Source organism: Rhinopithecus roxellana, chromosome 6 (assembly GCF_007565055.1).
Source record: "Rhinopithecus roxellana isolate Shanxi Qingling chromosome 6, ASM756505v1, whole genome shotgun sequence".
Classification (NCBI taxonomy): domain Eukaryota; kingdom Metazoa; phylum Chordata; class Mammalia; order Primates; family Cercopithecidae; genus Rhinopithecus; species Rhinopithecus roxellana.
Genome location: NC_044554.1, coordinates 120004641 through 120022460, shown reverse-complemented (window position 1 = coordinate 120022460; position 17820 = coordinate 120004641). Strand labels below are relative to the sequence as shown.

General features: G+C 34.2%; 1 protein-coding gene across 6 annotated transcripts in view; it reads right to left on the bottom strand.

The window, feature by feature from the left end:
* Positions 1–2179: 2179 nt before the first annotated feature.
* Positions 2180–17820, bottom strand: part of STEAP2 (STEAP2 metalloreductase) — a 28977-nt gene continuing 13336 nt past the window's right edge. For 3 of the 6 annotated variants that reach the window (XM_030933263.1, XM_010354661.2, XM_030933262.1), the window contains 4 exons: positions 17149–17673; positions 14462–14989; positions 11861–12025; positions 4596–9541 (listed from right to left, as the gene is read on the bottom strand). In XM_030933263.1, coding sequence (XP_030789123.1) covers positions 9254–9541; positions 11861–12025; positions 14462–14989; positions 17149–17640 — 1473 coding nt within the window. In that variant the 5' untranslated portion in view covers positions 17641–17673 and the 3' untranslated portion in view covers positions 4596–9253. Of the gene's footprint in view, positions 2263–4595; positions 9542–11860; positions 12026–14461; positions 14990–17148; positions 17674–17820 lie in introns of those variants that run through there. The other 3 variants (XM_030933265.1, XM_030933264.1, XM_030933266.1) reach the window with 2 other exon arrangements.

The following is a 17820-nucleotide window of genomic DNA, read 5'->3' as shown; positions in this document are numbered from 1 at the left end:
CTTCTAATATTTAAAAACCCCTGACTTTCCCTCCTCAGTGAAATTCTTCACGGAGTAAGTTCTCTTGCTTGGCAAGTTAATAGACTCAGCTTTGTAATTTTTTTTTTTTTTTTCTAGCTCTAATGGTATTTGTTTACTCATGGACAGATGAGAAGGACAAGGATAGAGAGGTCTTCAAACACCCCACAGCCAGCCATCTTGGGTGAATTACTGCAGTTTTCCAAAGGTGCTAGCAAGATTCCTCCTGCATAACATTTGCATTATGTTGTACATGCCGCTGTCTTCAGATGGCTAATCCCTATGAAATTCAGTTCACGTGACATTTTCTAGGAAACCTTTACATCCTCTGTGTTGGGTGCCACCTTGTCTGTCATTCTGTTTTTGTACTCATCACATACTAAATGGTATCAACTGGTTCAGCAACTGGATCCCTTCCTACTGTACTGAGATTCTTGACAGTCACTGTGATATGCACCCCAGACCCTCAGCATACTGTCTAGAGCAGTAGTTTTCAAAACCTAATGTGTATCAGAATCATCTGGAGAAATAGTTAAAACAGAATCTTGAGCCCTACCTGCAGAGTCTCTGCTTCAATAAGTCTGGGTGAGGCCCAAGGATATGCGTTTTTAACCAGTTCCCAAACAATGTTGATGCTGTTGGTCTAGAGAACATACTTTGGGACTTCCTGGTGCATATCATACTAGTTACTCAAAAAATGTTCATTAAAAGATTTCAAGGATTACAAATTACTTTTTATTTTGATTTGAAGCCAAATTAAAGCATTTTGTAAGTTATCCAAAGTAAGGTAAATACTCCACGTCCTTACTACTCAAAATGGGGTCCTTGGGTTACCTGCACTGGCATTACTAGGGGCTCTGTTAGGAATGGAGACTCTCTTGCCCCATGGTGGACCTACTGACTCAGAATCTCCATTTTAACAAGATCCTCAGGTGATCAGTACACACATCAAAATTTGAGAAGCACTGCTCGTGTGTCTGTGTGTACTTGTGTGTGTGTGTGTGTTGTCATTATTATTGCTTTGGAGTAGTTTTAACAACCTCCATAAAATTGGCTTTCATTAATTATTCCATTTGTGGATTTTCCAAGTCCTTTGTTCCCAAATAATACTGGGTTTACTTTTCTTCTTGGTAAGTGCACAAAGATTAAGCTTCATAAAAGCTTTAACTGTTTATATTAGGTATGTTGACTTAATTTTAATCATTATTCATTGATTCTTCTGTTATGACACAAAAACACAGAAGGGTGAAAGGGTGAAATGACTACTGAATGAGTAAATTATTTCAGCAAAAAGATAAATAGCAGAGAAACATGAGAAATGAGTTATACCTAGAGAAGAGAAATGCTTGAATCTGGTAACAATTCTGCAGAATTTAATATCTCTGTTAAGTTACAAATTGCAATTTCTTAGTAGCACCTGTAGACTTAAAGATTAACTGGAAGTTTTAATAATATATTGACTTACAACTTTTACTTTTAGAGTAACAAAGAAAGCTAAATATGTTTTAAAATAAATATATTACAAATTGTGGTTCTATTTTCCTTCTGATTTTTTCTTGTTTATACTCTGCCTAATTAGCAGTGTTTAGTAAAATTATAATTATTTCTAATCATATGAATAATTATATATTCTTGAATTAAGAATGTGTCTAATAAGTATTTTAGACTACATATGAATTTGGTAGTCTCTAACTGCCAGATGTTCTAAATGTTCAAGCAAATGTTATTCCTTTCTTAATTAGAGTAATTTATTTTAAATAAAGAATGTTTATAGCACATATGAAATCTAATCATAGTTTTTAATAGGTTAGCTTTAGGGAAATTCTATAACAGAAGAAATGCATACAAAACTAGAGTTTATTACACTTAATTTTTTTTTTTTTTTTTGAAACAGGGCTCACTCTGTCACCCAGGCTGGGATGCAGTGGCATGATCTCTGCTCGCTGCAGCCCCGACCTCCCTGGGCTCAGGTGATCCTCCCACTTCCCACCTCTCACCTCCCACCTTAGCCTCCCGAGCAGCTGGAACTACAAGTGCATGCCACCACGTCTGGCTAATTTTTGTTATTTTTTGTAGAGATGGGGTTTCACCATGTTGTCCAGGTTGGTCTTGAACTCCTGAGTTCAAACGATCTGCCCACTTTGGCCTCCCAAAGTGCTAGGATCACAGGCGTGAGCCACCACTCCCAGCCTATACTTCACTGTTTTAAAAAACTTTTTCAGGTTGACAGCATAGAAACAAAGCCTAAAAACAAAACAAAAGTAATTACGTCTTTCCAACAGAATCATTAATGCACATTCGGGAAGAATGAGTACGTGGAACAGAAAACGAAAGTAAAAGAATAGTCACCCCTTAAGTCAACCATTCTAATGAAAATTATACTAACAATAACCCAAACTGCAAGTGATTTTTAAGTAGGAAGCTGCAGAAACTACTCATGTTTAGTGGAAAAGTAAACAAATTGTAATAAATGAAAAGAAGAATTTATAAAGCGCTACTTTTACCCAATCAAAGCTTCAGTTCCATGACATGGGAATAATTATATGAAAAAAAAGTTCCTGAGATTTTAGAATAACTATTATTGTGTTTAAATGGTGGGTGGTTATAGTGCAATAATCCCAGGATGGAACTGTCTTTATTGTGGAGCAAGATTAATCAGACAAGTTTGTTCCAATGACATTAATTATTTGAGTTCTATATCTAAATTGACTTGTTCTGATTCTGTGAACCTTGTGTTAGTTTTTGAGGACTGCTGTAACAAATACCACAGACTGGGTGCCTTTAACAACAGAAATTTATTTTGTTACAGTTCTGGAGGCTAGAAGTTGAAGACTAAGGTGCTGGCAGGATTGGTTTCATCTTGAGGCATCTCTCCTTGGCGTGCCATCTTCTCCCTTTTACTTCATGTGTTCTTCCCTCTGTGCATGCCTGATTCCTAATCTCCTCTTTTTATGAGGACACCAGTCATATTGGATTAGGGCCCAACTGTATGACCTCACTTTACCTCTTTAAAGATCCTGTCACCAAATACATTCTGAGGTAGTGTGGGAGTTAGGATTTCAATGTATCAATTTCGAGGAAATTCAATTCAGCCCATAACAGATTCCAATATCTTTTGAATTATAACTTCAATTCTTACAAACAGCAGATTCAAGAATAGAGTATGTTTAATTAAGGCACAAATGGTATTCTTGACTACAGGACACTAATATTTCACACAGTAGTACTAAGTTACTATTCTGATTTAACAGTGTATCACTGTACATTTGATCAATGTGAATCTGCCCATGAGGGGTTTTTCTACTCTCAGGGATCTCAACAAATCTGGATTTTGAGTCTGCAGGGTCCTGTGCCTGACTTTCTCAAAGTCATCATTTGTCTCTTGTTTCACTTCCCATTAGAAGAATCCACTACCTAAAGTATTGTACTAGTCTAGGTTCCCCAAGCCTGCCATAAATAAACACCAACATTCACCTGCTGCCACTCTATGGGGAGTACTATCTCTGAGAAACAGAAGTGAGGAAAAAAATGGAAGTGAGGCAGTAGGAGAAGGGAACACAAACGCAGATGTTACTGAGCTGGTTATAGTTTGCAACAAGTGCAGTTAATTGCTCAGTCTTTGAGGATATTTTCATGAAGGTCTTCTGAATTATTGCACTTTAGAACACACTATCTGAGGGAAAGGAAGGGAGATTTATCTGCTAGCTTCATTTTGTGCTGTATCTCCTTGTTCAAAGTTCACTCCTTAAGTAGGGTTGCCAGATTTAGAAAAATTTTAAAAAGTCCATGCTTATAATAAAAAGTAATTTCTTGTTTGTCTGCAATTCAAATTTAACTGAGAGTTCTGTATTTTACCTGACAATCCTACTCTCAGGATATTAGCACCTAAGCATTTCCAGGCAGCAGCTGGGGAAGCCAGAACCTCCACGGACAGATCTGGTGCACAGGTACAAAGGTCAGTTTCTCCTTGTCAGTGGCACCGTGTACAGGACTCATCAACATATAGCAGTGTGGCAGGTGGTGATAGTGGCAGCAGCAGCAGAAACTCCTCTTTAGGACAACAGGGTAGCGCTAGGCCACTGGCCAGGAGGCAAGGCATGAGGCAGAAGCAGTGATGGGAAGGGCATGAGGAAGAGGCAAAAGGTTGTAGGCATGGCTGCATGGATGTGGGGTAATAAAAAACATAATTTTCTATAAAAATGAGTAATGGTTTATTATAATATCTCTTTAGTATCCATCATAGACCATATTATACTAGATACTGGGGATTTAGTAGTAAATAAGATAAAATTTCTGCTACCAGGGGGTTTACATAATAGCTTGAATATTGTGTGTGTTCTGATTTAAAGATGCTTAATGAATGCTAGTAAAATGAAATAATGTAATAAAATCAATGTAAATGGAGGTTTTTCTAAATGACTACTTCAGTAAAAACAAACAAAACCCCTCCAAAACTATCACGTATATTGCTTTCTGGATGCTTCTGAAAAGAAATAACTCAGAAAATTATTAGAAGGCCTCCATCAAATACTGGAATTATTATTCAGTAAGAAAAAAAAATCCACGTGTATACAACATTTCAAAACAGAAGTTAAAGCATTAAATTACTTTTTATTTAAATGTTTATAAGGCAGTATGAGAATGATAGAAAACATGTGTAATTTGATAGCAATATTTTGGAGATTACAGAGTTTTAGTAATTACCAATTACACAGTTAAAAAGAAGACAATATATTCCAAGCAGATACAAAATATCTAGTGAAAGATCAAGGCAAGAAAATGAGTATAACTAATTGACAATGGAAAATCAATTTTAATGTGAATTGCACATTATCCTTTAAAAGCTTTCAAAAGTAAGAATTATTGCAGTCTAGTTAATTCAGACAGTGTTAAACGGTATCAGGATAAAGAACTGAAGGGCAGAAAGGATTAATTTTCACGTCATGTAACAAACCCAGATTTACAATGGCTTAAACGCAGGAAAAAGCAGTGGAAGTAGGGAAGTAGTCAAGGTCTTTCTGGTTTCTGATCTGCCTTCCTCTTTTTGGGTGTGGCCTTGATCCTCTGGGGAGAGCTGCCAGGGCTCCCGTTATATCCACAATGCCAGCAGCAAGATGAAGGGATGAAAAAGGACACATGCTGCCTTCCTTTGAGGAGACTTCATCTCACTAGCCAACACTCAGTCACATGTACACCTAACTGCAAGGACAGCTGAGGAATGTAATGGGCAGCAGCTTTTAAAGAAGTAGAGTCAATAGGAAGACAAATTCCAGTTCCAGCTCAGTCTGAATATCTGCAAAGCTGCAAAAGATCTTTAAAGACAATTTCAAGAGAATATTTCCTTAAAGTTGGCAATTTGGAGATCATACAAAAGCATTTGCTTTTGTGATTTAATTTAGCTCATCTGGCCACTGGAAGAATCCATATAGTTTGCCTTAATTTTGGATGAATGCATGATGGAAATTCAATAATTTAGAAAGTTAAAAAAACTCAGTATGTTAGGCTGAACAAAACATTTTTAGTATCATATGGACAGAATCTCTGAAAATTAAGCACTGTATAATTTTCTCATACTAAAAAAAACTGTTTAAAGGTAAAAACAGATTGAGTTTCCACTGAAATTATTACATTTCATTTAGGGCTAATCATTTGTACTGAATATATATCAGAATTTGTTTTACTGATTGATGAACAATTGAAGGTAGGGCATCTCATTTCACAATATAAATCTTAACACTGTGAGGTGTGTTATACTATGTATGTATCCTCCTTTAAGTCATGGATTTACAAAATAATTTCAACACATTTTAGGCTGTTTACTTATTTCAAAACAGGGATTTCATAGACTGACACAGGTATAATTAGTTCAGTGTTCACAGTATTCCTAAATAAATATTTACTTATTACATTCATGATACTTTAAAATATCACATTAGAAACTTTAAATATTTCATAAATAAATCTCTTTTTTTGGGGGAAACTCTGTACAGAATTTATTATGAAATAGCTTAATGGCAAGTGGTAATTTAGAAGAATTAAGTTATCATATTAGATAGGAGATATATGAAAATATTTAAAAATTGTGTATATTCTTGAAGCCCTTTTACACAAGTAATTTCTATAATTTGATTGTAATGAAAGTATAATATACCTTAAGTTATTATTATCAGATTAATTTTTGAAAGTAAAATTCCTTAATCAAGCCAAGGTTATGCTGCTTTATAAGAAATTAATCAGGTAGTTTAACACTAGAGCTCATTAGCCAACCTGTATTTAGCACAAAATAATCATCTCTGATAAATACCTATAAATATATTTTATTCATACTTTTAAATATTTTACAGTTTAAATAAAAACCTTACATGTAGACAATCTGGGCTAAATTTCCATGTATGTTTTGAAAAATAATGTTAGCATGAATATATTCATATTTAAATATGATTTTAAATATTCTTAATAGAGGAGACATATGAAATATTTACAGAAAAGCTAAGTAGCATGATACAGCTCATGGTTATTTTCCTCATAGGAAAAAAGTTACTTGATTTTTTTTTTTTTTTTGCATAGGATTAAGACTGAGTATCTTTTCTACATTCTTTTAATTTTCTAAAGGGCACTTCTCAAAACAAAGACCAGGTAGCAAATCTCCACTGCTCTAAGGTTCTCACCACCACTTTCTCACATCTAGCAATAGTAGAATTCAGTCCAACTTCTGAGGCCAGAAGAATGGTTCAGAAAAATAATGATTATAAAAAAATAACAATTAAGAAAAATAATCACATAGAATTAAAATAAAGCAACTAAACATCATAGTTTTGCATTTTTAGAAAAGCATTTAAACATTTAGAATTATATACATTTATTCTAAAACTTCAAAATCATTCAGTTTTTGTAGTACTGAAAAGAAGATAGTGCCATTTGAAACAACAGATGCATCTTTTATACATTTTCACAAAAGTTTGTTTTTCATATTTTTAAAGGCCTCATTTATCTGTAATAGTGATATTTTTAGAGTATTGGCTACTTAATACATACATGCAACAATATATGCTTTAATGGTCATCTAACTTTTGGGAATGTTTCATTTTGTTGTCACATTAAATGGTTGAGCCTAGTATTAACTGGAATTTAAGGAACAAGAAAATACTGAAAATATGCTATTATTTTTATTAGTTCACTATAATAGGATGTTTAGGTATTTGCCCATAAAAGTTATCATTGCCCAACTGAATTCCTACCAAGAACTAACAAGTGATTATCAGGTGGGGAGAAATATAATTAAAATAAAGAAAATAGAGAGCTCAGAAAGTACAAGATAATAACATTCACCAAGAGGAGAACATTAGAGAATCATGAGTGAATTACCAAACTGACAATGCAGTTGTAGGAAAAGAGCCACTGGTGGGAAAGGTAGTCTATACTAAATGAAAGTCTTTTTATTGTTGGCAGCTGGATTCAGTAGTACTTATGTGGGTAAGTTTAGAAATGTTATAATTTCAGGAAGAGGAATGCATATAATTGTATCTTGTCTATAATTTTCTATTTTAATAAAGAAATAGCAAATGGGGGTGGGGGGAATGTAGGACATTCTACGGTTTGAGCAAAATGCAATTAAATGTGGAAGGACAGCACTGAAAAATTTTATGAATAATCTGTATGATTACATGTCTCTAGAGTAGATTTATAATTAGCCACTTACCCTAATATCCTTCATGCTTGTAAATTGCTACCTAATGAATGGTTATGCAGGCAGGAGAACTTCTCAGGAAGAGAAAAGGAGAAGACCAGGTCTACAGAGATTTTTGAAAGACTCTATGGGATCTCAGCAATTTGTTAACACTGCTAGGGCCCTTCACTGCATAGGGAGGCATATGGACTGCCACGGGTCTCCAGGCTCATGTTACAAGCAAGAATAGGGTAACTGTGAATTACCCTACAAGCAGTCATAAGTTTATTATAATAATATTTTTATACAATTTTTGGATGCACCCAACCCACTCTAAAGGATGTCAGTGACTTTATACAAAAGAGGAAGCATCTAGATTGGCATTGTGAACACAATGCATAGGGGTGCGGCGGGAGCTCTAGAGCCTAGTGGTTAAAACCATGGCCTCTGGAATATGACTACCTGGACTTGAATGCTCACTCCACCATTTATTAACTGCATGACCTTTGGAAAATAACTTTTTATCCTTTGGTCCCTCATATGTAAAATGAAGATAATAACTACTCATCTCACAGGGTTGTTCTAAGTATTAAATGGGATAATACAAGTAAAGTACTTAGCACCACGCCTGGCACATCACAATCCCTCAAAGAACATCAGTATAATCCCATACCATATCAAGTGGTGACTGGTTAAGGTGCGACAAAGGTCAGCTGACAGACTGCTTGTGTGCAAACTTGGTACTTTTGTTCTAAGTATGAACTATTACACAGTTCCCAGGATTGGTAGTGTATTAAGAGATAGCACTTTTGGAGGCCAAATGTTACTGAATCCTCTTCCTGATCAGTATATTAATATGAAAATGAAACTGCTCTGTAACACAATAAAGAATAAAAACTTTCATGAGGTATGTATTATCAGTATGTATTTCATGTCTCCAATATATTTTAAATATAATTTCAGGTTTAATTTGTCTTTTAATTTGTGTCTGTTCATATAATCACATTGCTTCATGCAATTAATTTCATCCTTCAAACCCTATTTTATGATAGAAATATAGGAATGCTATCATGCACCCTTACCTAGATGCTAACATAATATGTCCTTTCTTAAAAATAACATATAATAATGCATTTCTACTTTTTAAGTTGAATATTAAAATCTTAATCTTCAGAAAAAATGTATATCCATTGAATTATTTTAAAAGCTTAAAATTCTGCTGGTTTGCAAATTGTTTTTAAAATTGTATCTATATTATTAACTGTAAGTATTTTTGCCTGATTATGAAATATAAAGTAACAATAGGGTTACAGTTGGGCAAAACAAAACAAAACAAAACAAAACATACCTAAATTACAATAATATATTGACTAGAAAAATTCACATTGGCAAACATGACATTTGTGAAAATTAACTTGAAGAAAACTCTATCACTAATTCAGTTGAAATCTCATTTAACAAATTTCAACCCACGATAATTTGACAGCATACTTGGTAACTGAATGTAGAAGTCATAAAAATAACGGCATGAGTAGAATTTTATATGGCAGCTGTGAACACCATTTATCATCACATTACTGTGACCCTCTCCGGGGAGACATGAGGAATTGTTCCTCCAATACCTTCTTCCAGAAACTGGCTCTTTTCCCAGCCTTTTTTAATTCGTTTTAGCTTTCGGCTTATACATGGAATGAATAAAATGATCTTACCCAGAATTACAACTGAGGGCAAAACAAGAGCAAGAACGAAGTTTGGTGGTGTATAAAATCTGTAGTACTCTTCTTCAAAAGCTCGTTTCCATCCATAAATTAAAACATGGAAAGTACTTATGAGCAGAGCGACATATCCAAGCGTAGACTTGGGCCAGGAGAGAAAGGAAAAGAAACAAAGAATAAGAAACAAATGACTGAAACCCATAAATTAAGTTCAAGATATACCATGTTTATATTTTGATAAAACTATTTTGTCTTAAATTATCAAGTTAACCTTTGTCCTCTACTGAATTAAACAATATTAATATTTTTATATATGCATATATATGTATTATTTATATGCACACCTTATGTTACACAAATGAGGTGTGATTGCATACACTTCAATATTCTTACTACTTCATTTATTTTATCAAGAACATTTTCCTCATGTCATTAAGTATGAAGATGACATTAATACTGTATAATATTCTATTGAATGGATGTGCATAATTTATTCAACCATTCCTTTTTGTTGATAATTTACTGTTTCCAATTTTCCTCAACTATAAATGTCATGTTAGGCCATTTTCCATATTTTGATTTATTTTCTTAGGACTGGTTTCTAATAGTAAGATTATTGGTCAAAACATCTAGCTTTTCCTTAAGGGTACTGATACATACTGCTAAACTCTTCTTTATAAAAATTATTCACATTCCTACCAGTTGTGTATTAAAGACATGTGTGTGTGTGTGTATGTGTGTGTGTGTGTGTGTGTGTACACATACACATAAATACAGTCATGTGCCACATAAGGGCATTTTGGTCAACTATGGACTGCATATACAACGGTGGTCCCATAAGATTATATACCCTATTTTTACTGTACCTTTTCTATGTTTAGATATGTTTAGGCACACAAATATTTACCATTGTGTTACAAGTGCATATAGTATTCAGTACAGTAACATGCTGTACAGGTTTGTAGCCTGGGAGCAATAGGTCACGGTTTGTATAAATATGCTCTATGATGTTCACATGACAAAATTGCCTCATTGCTCAGAATGTTCCCCATTGTTAGGTGACACATCACTGTTAATACATACACAGATATATGATAAAATTAAATAAACTCATTTAAAATTATTAAAATTAATTAAATTAAATTAAAATTAAATGAGCATCCTCATGGACACACGCACACATATACATACTGGTTAATAGGCAGGTATGAAAAATCCTGCAGTATTAATATAAACAATAATTCAAATACAGAGTTTAATAAGAATACTTCAGTTAGGCACTTTACAGGTTAAATTCTAAAAGATCACCATTCTTTAGTTTGCTAAATTATTATGTTTAAGACTGCTTACTTTGAAAAATAGTCTGTTATATAAAAGTAATATTACATCCATATAATGATGTAATGTCTAACTTTACTGAGAAAATATCAACCCTCTGGCAGGCAAAATATTTGCAATTACTCATCTAAATTTATAATGATAATTTGCATCTGCCTAGAACCTTCTATTTCTTTTCAGGTATGTTTAAACTAGCTGTTGGGAAAGTACTCTCCCTTTTCTTCGAAAAGGAAAAATAAATTCAGATAAGCATTATGGCCCTGCTTTGAATGAGATTTTTACATGACCTTAAAAAAAAAAAACAAGCAAATAAGCAACGAAATGAAACAAAACTTAAGTGTACCACCAAAGGACATGAATTTGTCTACTGTGCTGTAAACCATTTGGATACAACCAGTAGAGATTTTGCAAAAATATAGGAAGGGTCTATGTTTCAGTTATATATTTTTAAAATATGCAACCTTATTATTTAGATATTATTGGAGAGGGTGAATGTTTAACTTATTAAAGAATACAATGGTGGTTTGAAATCCCTTTACAGACATCCATACATATTAGTGTACTACTGATACACTAAATACCTGTACTAACAAAATTCTTAAGGCTGGCTGTGTGTTATAATCCATTAATCTAGTTACCTAGTTTGCCACTGCTTGTGTTTGTATGTGTGTGTATATACACACACATTTCTTTAAAATATTCAGATTGACACCCCACTTGAGTTCAAATTAATAAGATTTTTCTGGACAGATCAAGATGACTCAAAACATAAAATAATTTTTCATTAACTTGGCTAATAATAAATTTACTTTCAACATTAAATTTGATCTAAGCTCATCCTTCCCCACTTTCATTTTTTTTTCTCTTTTAAGATAACTTTTCATTCTTAACATAGTATACTGGAAGGCAGTGCTGTCAAAGTCTTCCAATACAATCATATACTGACTGGTGTTTCACTTACTTAACCAGAGCAGTCCTAAGCTGGCTTCCAGCATAATGTATCTAGATGCATAAATACACTCTCAAAGGCACCCTTTTTATAAGGAAAATATTTAAAATTCATTTGTTCTTAACAAGGAAATCCTATCCTGCACAGTCCTTCACCAAACAAAACCCCACATACCTGAATAAAACTGAATTCTCTCCAGTTTAAAGCATTGCTCACTGAAGGGATAGAAGTGACTGCCAGGAGGGAAAGTAAGCCAAGGCTCATTATGCCAAAGGAGATATACATTTCAATTCTCCAAACTTCTTCCTCATTCCAAGAGTTTTCAATATTTGCATGAACCTAACAAGAAAGCAAATGTGAACTTCCTTTGTTTAGTAGAACATTAACTGATTCAGCACAGAGTTCACTCTTGGCATAAGAAGAACCTGGTCATATATGGACATATTTAAGTTGTACTAATTCAATCTAACAAACCATTATAGAGAACATGTTACTGGATGATACTGCTCCAGGTGTAGGGGAAAAGAGAATTAAACAAAAGGAGGACAAAACTTTCTCTTTCCTTGTATACGTGCTAGAATAAAGGGGCAAAGCTTTGCCATCACATTTGTAATACATCATCATTACAGGGACTCTGGAGTCCAACACCATAAAATGCCTAGTGGTTGGTTCTAGGGTGACACAAAAGATGTTACTGGAGTTAAACTTAGTTTTGAAGTACTTTTACAAGCTGGTTTAAACTTGGTTGAATATCTGGGATACAGTCTGGCCTTAGTTCAACTTGGATCTAGGCAGGGAATTTCTAAACTACGTCAGTATCTTCTTCCATCACATGAATAATATATCTCTGTTTTGTCTTTCTTCTCATCTTCTCTTCCTAGAAAGCTATGATTTCCCTGGCTATAAAGGCCAATGGAGCTCAAATATTTCTCCACTTGAACTGCCTCATTTAATATGATTCCCAACTCTCCGACTGTGTCATTTATATACAGTATTTTTCCAAACATCTTTTACTTACATTGATAATGTGTATATAATCAAGTCAGACAGTTAACTCTGAATTTGTGGTATTCTGTGTAGGGACTACCTTTAGAAGTTCTATTTACACTCAGAATATAATTAGAGTATAAATCAAGTATTGGACTCCATCAGCTGAAATTTTTTGTTTAAATAAGTATCTATTAATGGAAACCAGATTCTAACTTAACAACAGTTTAACTTTGTCCAATTCCAGTTAACAAAACATACTTAAAATTTAACAACAACAAAAAGCTGCTTCTTAACCATTAGTTCCCTGAGGCAATCATACCATTATCTTGAAAGAGGCCCCAGAGTTCCTACCATCTTCTTATTTGATATCTATACAATACAAAACAACAGCATTACCCAGTGTACTCAGAGACTACAACCTGGATCTACCTGCTCTTCCAGCTCATTCATTCATCCCACAAATGGGCTGTTTGAGTGTCCACAATGTCTAGGCTCAGATCTAGGCACTGGGTATGTTTTAGTGAAAAAGATAGACAAAGATCCCTCTTCTCATGAACTTACATTCTGATGGGGGAAGGCAAACACTGGTAAATGTATTTTTAACATGGAAATCAAGTGTGTTAGAAGATGGTTTAAGTGTTATTAAAAAAAGAAAGGTAGAGCAGGGTAAGTCAGCGGGATTCGGAATACTGGTTGGGGTGGAAGCAGCAGCATTTAAAATGTTATCCAGCGTAGGACTCACTGAGAAGGTGAGATCTGGGCAAATGACTGGAAGGAGGTAAGGGAGCCAACTGAGCAACTATAAAAGCCTTAGTATCTCACTAAGAGAAGTTTGTTGTTGTTGTTTTTTTTTCAGAAAGTGAATGGCTTAAAGGTTATCAATCTACTAATTAGAAAAATATTATTTTAGGTTTTATTGTTGAAACAAGCTTAAGTACTAGATGCCACACACTCGGACTATGATGCCTTCGATCCTTACAAAATGCATATGCTTTTACACATTTGTTTTGGTGCAATGTTCTTGGCTTTCATTGAGAAATGCTATACCAAACAGCTTCAGGGAAACCCCTTAAATTACATTTGTGGATTGGGAATTATGGAGGAAAACCATAGTCTAGCTTATCATCAAGCCCCTTCCATGAAGTGCTCCCTAAGATTTTTTTTTTTTTTTTTTTTTGAGAGCTAAGTGCTAGAAAAGCTTCACCTGTGGAACTATTATCTTTTCTGGTTTTTGATAACAAGAGCTTTGTAAATAATAGGGTCTCCTTTCTCATTGTGTTGAAAATCTCAAAGCCAAAAGAGAAGCTGTGTAGACACTCTCAGCAGAGGTGTATTCGGCTTTTTTCTCCTGATCTTGTCTTCCTGTTCTGTTTTGTATTTTTACTAGTTCTAATTTTATTGTATATATTTACTGAGAGTTGCCTCATCATTTTGTGGAGCACGACCAATTATAAAACATTAAAATAATGAATTGTTGAATACTGAAAGCACTCATTGCAATTATAACATTGAAAAAAGGGGAGAATCCAACCCTCTACGTTTCTGCTTTTATTCTGTAAGGAAAAGGATGGTAGCAGCCTTTACTGGAAATAAGTTTGAATTAGCCACATAATTCTTATGCGAAAACATTGTTTAAAGAACAATTCTTTCCCCTCCCATAGTATACGAAAATCAAATTTCCATTAAAAGGCATGTAAAATTTTATGTTTTATAATTTATACTAATATAAAGTATAAAATAAAAAAACTATACTAGCATCAGATAAATAACAAGCACGTTCAGTACCTGCTGATAAGCCATGTTGAGAAACAAATATCTCTCTGACCTTCTCATTGGTAAGCAGAGGCTGTAGGCAACATGGACCACAGTGAAGAAAAAACTTAGTAATCCGAGCTGTTTTCTACACTGCAACCAGGTTTCCAACCAAGGTGGAAATCTCCTATACTTAGTGCCATAATGAAGTTGATAAGCAGCTGCCAGGAGACCTGCTAGGTATACCAGGGAGAGCAAAGTAATGGCAACTATAGGTAAGGTTTTATTCACAATCTCAATAGGAATTTTGTAAAAGTCACTCTGTTGGTTTCTAGCATATGGATGAATCACATCTCTGACAAAGGAATAAAGGAAAAAAAATGTGGCCAAGCTTATAGCTACCACCACTGGCCCTCTCCAGAGAGTAAAGAGTCGTAGGGGTAAATTTTCAATCTCTCTGGCTGATGATAAGGATCCCAAGTCAACGGGAATGAAATTCAACTGGCGGGCAAGTTCAATAACCTGTTGTCGGGCTTGAATATTGTTGCTGCATATATAAACCTGTGGGAAAAATAAAAAGACTCAGCATTACCACTGTTGTTTATAAAAATGGTAGCAATCACATGCTCCACTTACGGAGCATCACCTGTGATGACCTTGAGTGATACAAATGGTTAAAGTTCAGGAGATAAGGCATTTATGAATGTATTAACCTACTATTAATAGGTTTTAAACAGTGTCATGAAAACAAAAAAGTCCTTACCACTTATGATAACAGGACAATAAAATGCAGGAAATTGCAGCTGCAACCTTGAGCGTCAGAGGGGATCCCCCAGGTGGGAGGGGGGCAGGTGGAAAGAAAAGTGTACTCTTCTAGGCCACATGGTTCAGCAGCAGCAGCCAGGTAAGGCCTCCTCTCCAGGGGTTTAGGTGGACTTTGAGCTGCTGGTCATGCCCCTGCCCCACTCCACCTCTCTAATTCCCACAGGAGACAGTGTGGGGCTGGCACGCCCTGCTGTCATGAACAATATGTAGTTTTAGGACTGTAGCAGTTCTGTCTAGTAGTATGAGTGCAAACACTGCCCTTTACAGATAGCATGACTGGAAGTGGGCATGCACTTTGGATGGCCATCTGCAATTAAAACCTTTAAATTATGTCATGATGCTGTATTTTTAAATAAAATTTAGTAAGATTTTAAATAAAATTTAGGCTTAGAAACCAATACACCAAGTATCTCAGAAAAACCATAATAATCTCAGGTATACTATTTCATTGGTCAGTATATTAAATTCTTTCATCTCTAAATAATGATGATATACCTGGCAAGTGAAAAAATTATAACGCTTAGTTAATTTAAATAGAAAAGCAACTGTCCTTTTCTAAGACAAAGATATTACTTTTACAGAAACTCTAATGACATGATGGGTGGAGGCAAGGGTAGGCTTTCAAACTATCGAAATCTGTTAGATACTATAATATAGTTGAAAATCCAACAAGTATTTATTGAGCCCCAAGTTCATTACTGGAGTGAGCTGCTAGTACTAATGGGTAGGCCACCTCATTCAAGGCTAGAAAAATATTGCTATAAAGTCTTCAAGTAATGTTTGGGGAAAACAAATTCCTAAATATATCCCTAAAGATATTTGTATAAGGACTCTAAAATAGACCACATAGAAATATTTGCATGTTTCTATTTATGTAATGGTGACAATATAACACTCTTTGGATTATTAATCTCAGATAACATTAGCCAGATGAATGACAAATCCTATTTGAATGAATATTATATAATCATTTGTGAACTTTTAAAATAGAGGTCCTTTTATAACAGAAGTAAGAACAAAGTATTCTAAATTAATTTATTACAGTTGTGACAATGGTGGAATAAATTTTTTTAAAAACTCATTTTGAAAAAATTTTGTATAAGTTATAATATGATATAATACGATATAATAAGTCTAAAAATAAACCAAACATTCAAAATAAAGGCACAAACACTACAAAATACAAATTTAGACTATTTTGTAGCTTATTTTGAATTTCATCACTGTTCCACTTTTCTGTTAAAAATTTAAATTTGGTATAAATATGGGTATATGATTAAATTCAGGTTTGTCTCACAGGTCCTGGTTCTAATTTGCTTATTCTATATCCACTGCTAAACTTTGGTGGATATGCAAAAGAAAAAAAAGATTCAGAAATAGCCTATAGAAAAGCATATGTTCTTTTACTAGTCATTAAAATAAAGACTGGAAAGTAAATGGTTATCATGACTCTGATATACAGCATACAATGATATAATACTTAAACTTATTTTCTAAGGAATCGAATCAACTGTCTTTACAGACAAAAACAGTAAAAGTGTTTTATAATCATGCTTAATTATAATGCATAAGCACATTACAAATTTTTTTAAACATATTTTATGTGTTTATTTATAAAAGCTCATTCCACAATGGTGTTGACTGAGCGCCCCATCTGCTTTATTCTCAAGTTGAACTGGATGAAGTTCACATTATTTTCCCAGATTTCTACATCATTTTGGGAATGGGAATGTGCCCTTACAAGGTCAGGACATTAATCTTCAGGTGCTCATAATTAATTTTCAAATGATAATCATTGGAAAGTGTCAGAATTTGGTTTTAAAATGTTTGATATTTGCTTAGCTGTTTAACTACAAAATACCAGATACATAAGAATAAAAATGTAAAATACATACCTGCCGGCTGGCATCTTTGGGTCCTAATTGAAGTGCCCAAGCTGAGACAACATTAAATCCTTTGACAATCAAAGAATCTGGGAATAATGAAGCCAAATATTCAGCATTGGATTCTGGGTACTGGTTTATCCTCATGTTATTGCTCACATCAATCAGGATTTTACCCACAAGCAGATGTCTTAGGTCCCACAGGGAGGTATAATGTTCTCTGTGTATAGCAACAAATATTATATTTGTTTTTGTGAGAGCATCTTCATGATGGGTGACATCTACCACATGAGGAAAAAATTCAGAAGCAAACTTAGGATTTCTACTTCCTATGACCACATGATAGCCACATCTAATAAGTCGAATGGTCAAGGATTTGGCAAAATCTCCACTTCCAATCACACCTACAGTGACCTTCCTTGCATCTTTGATACCATTTATGCCATTAGGTAAAAAAGTTTCACTAAGGCTCTTAGGGCTTCCCATCATAGAGATTGATTCCATGATACAGGCACTTCCAAGTTCACCAAGAATATCCTAGGGGAGAGAAAATAAAATGTTCATCAGTTACCTATTGCTGAACATTAAAACACTTCTAGACATTGTAATAATGTTCTGTATTTCTAGAGGTAAAATATTTCACCACACTTTAACATAGAGCACAGTAAGACACAATTTGTAAGC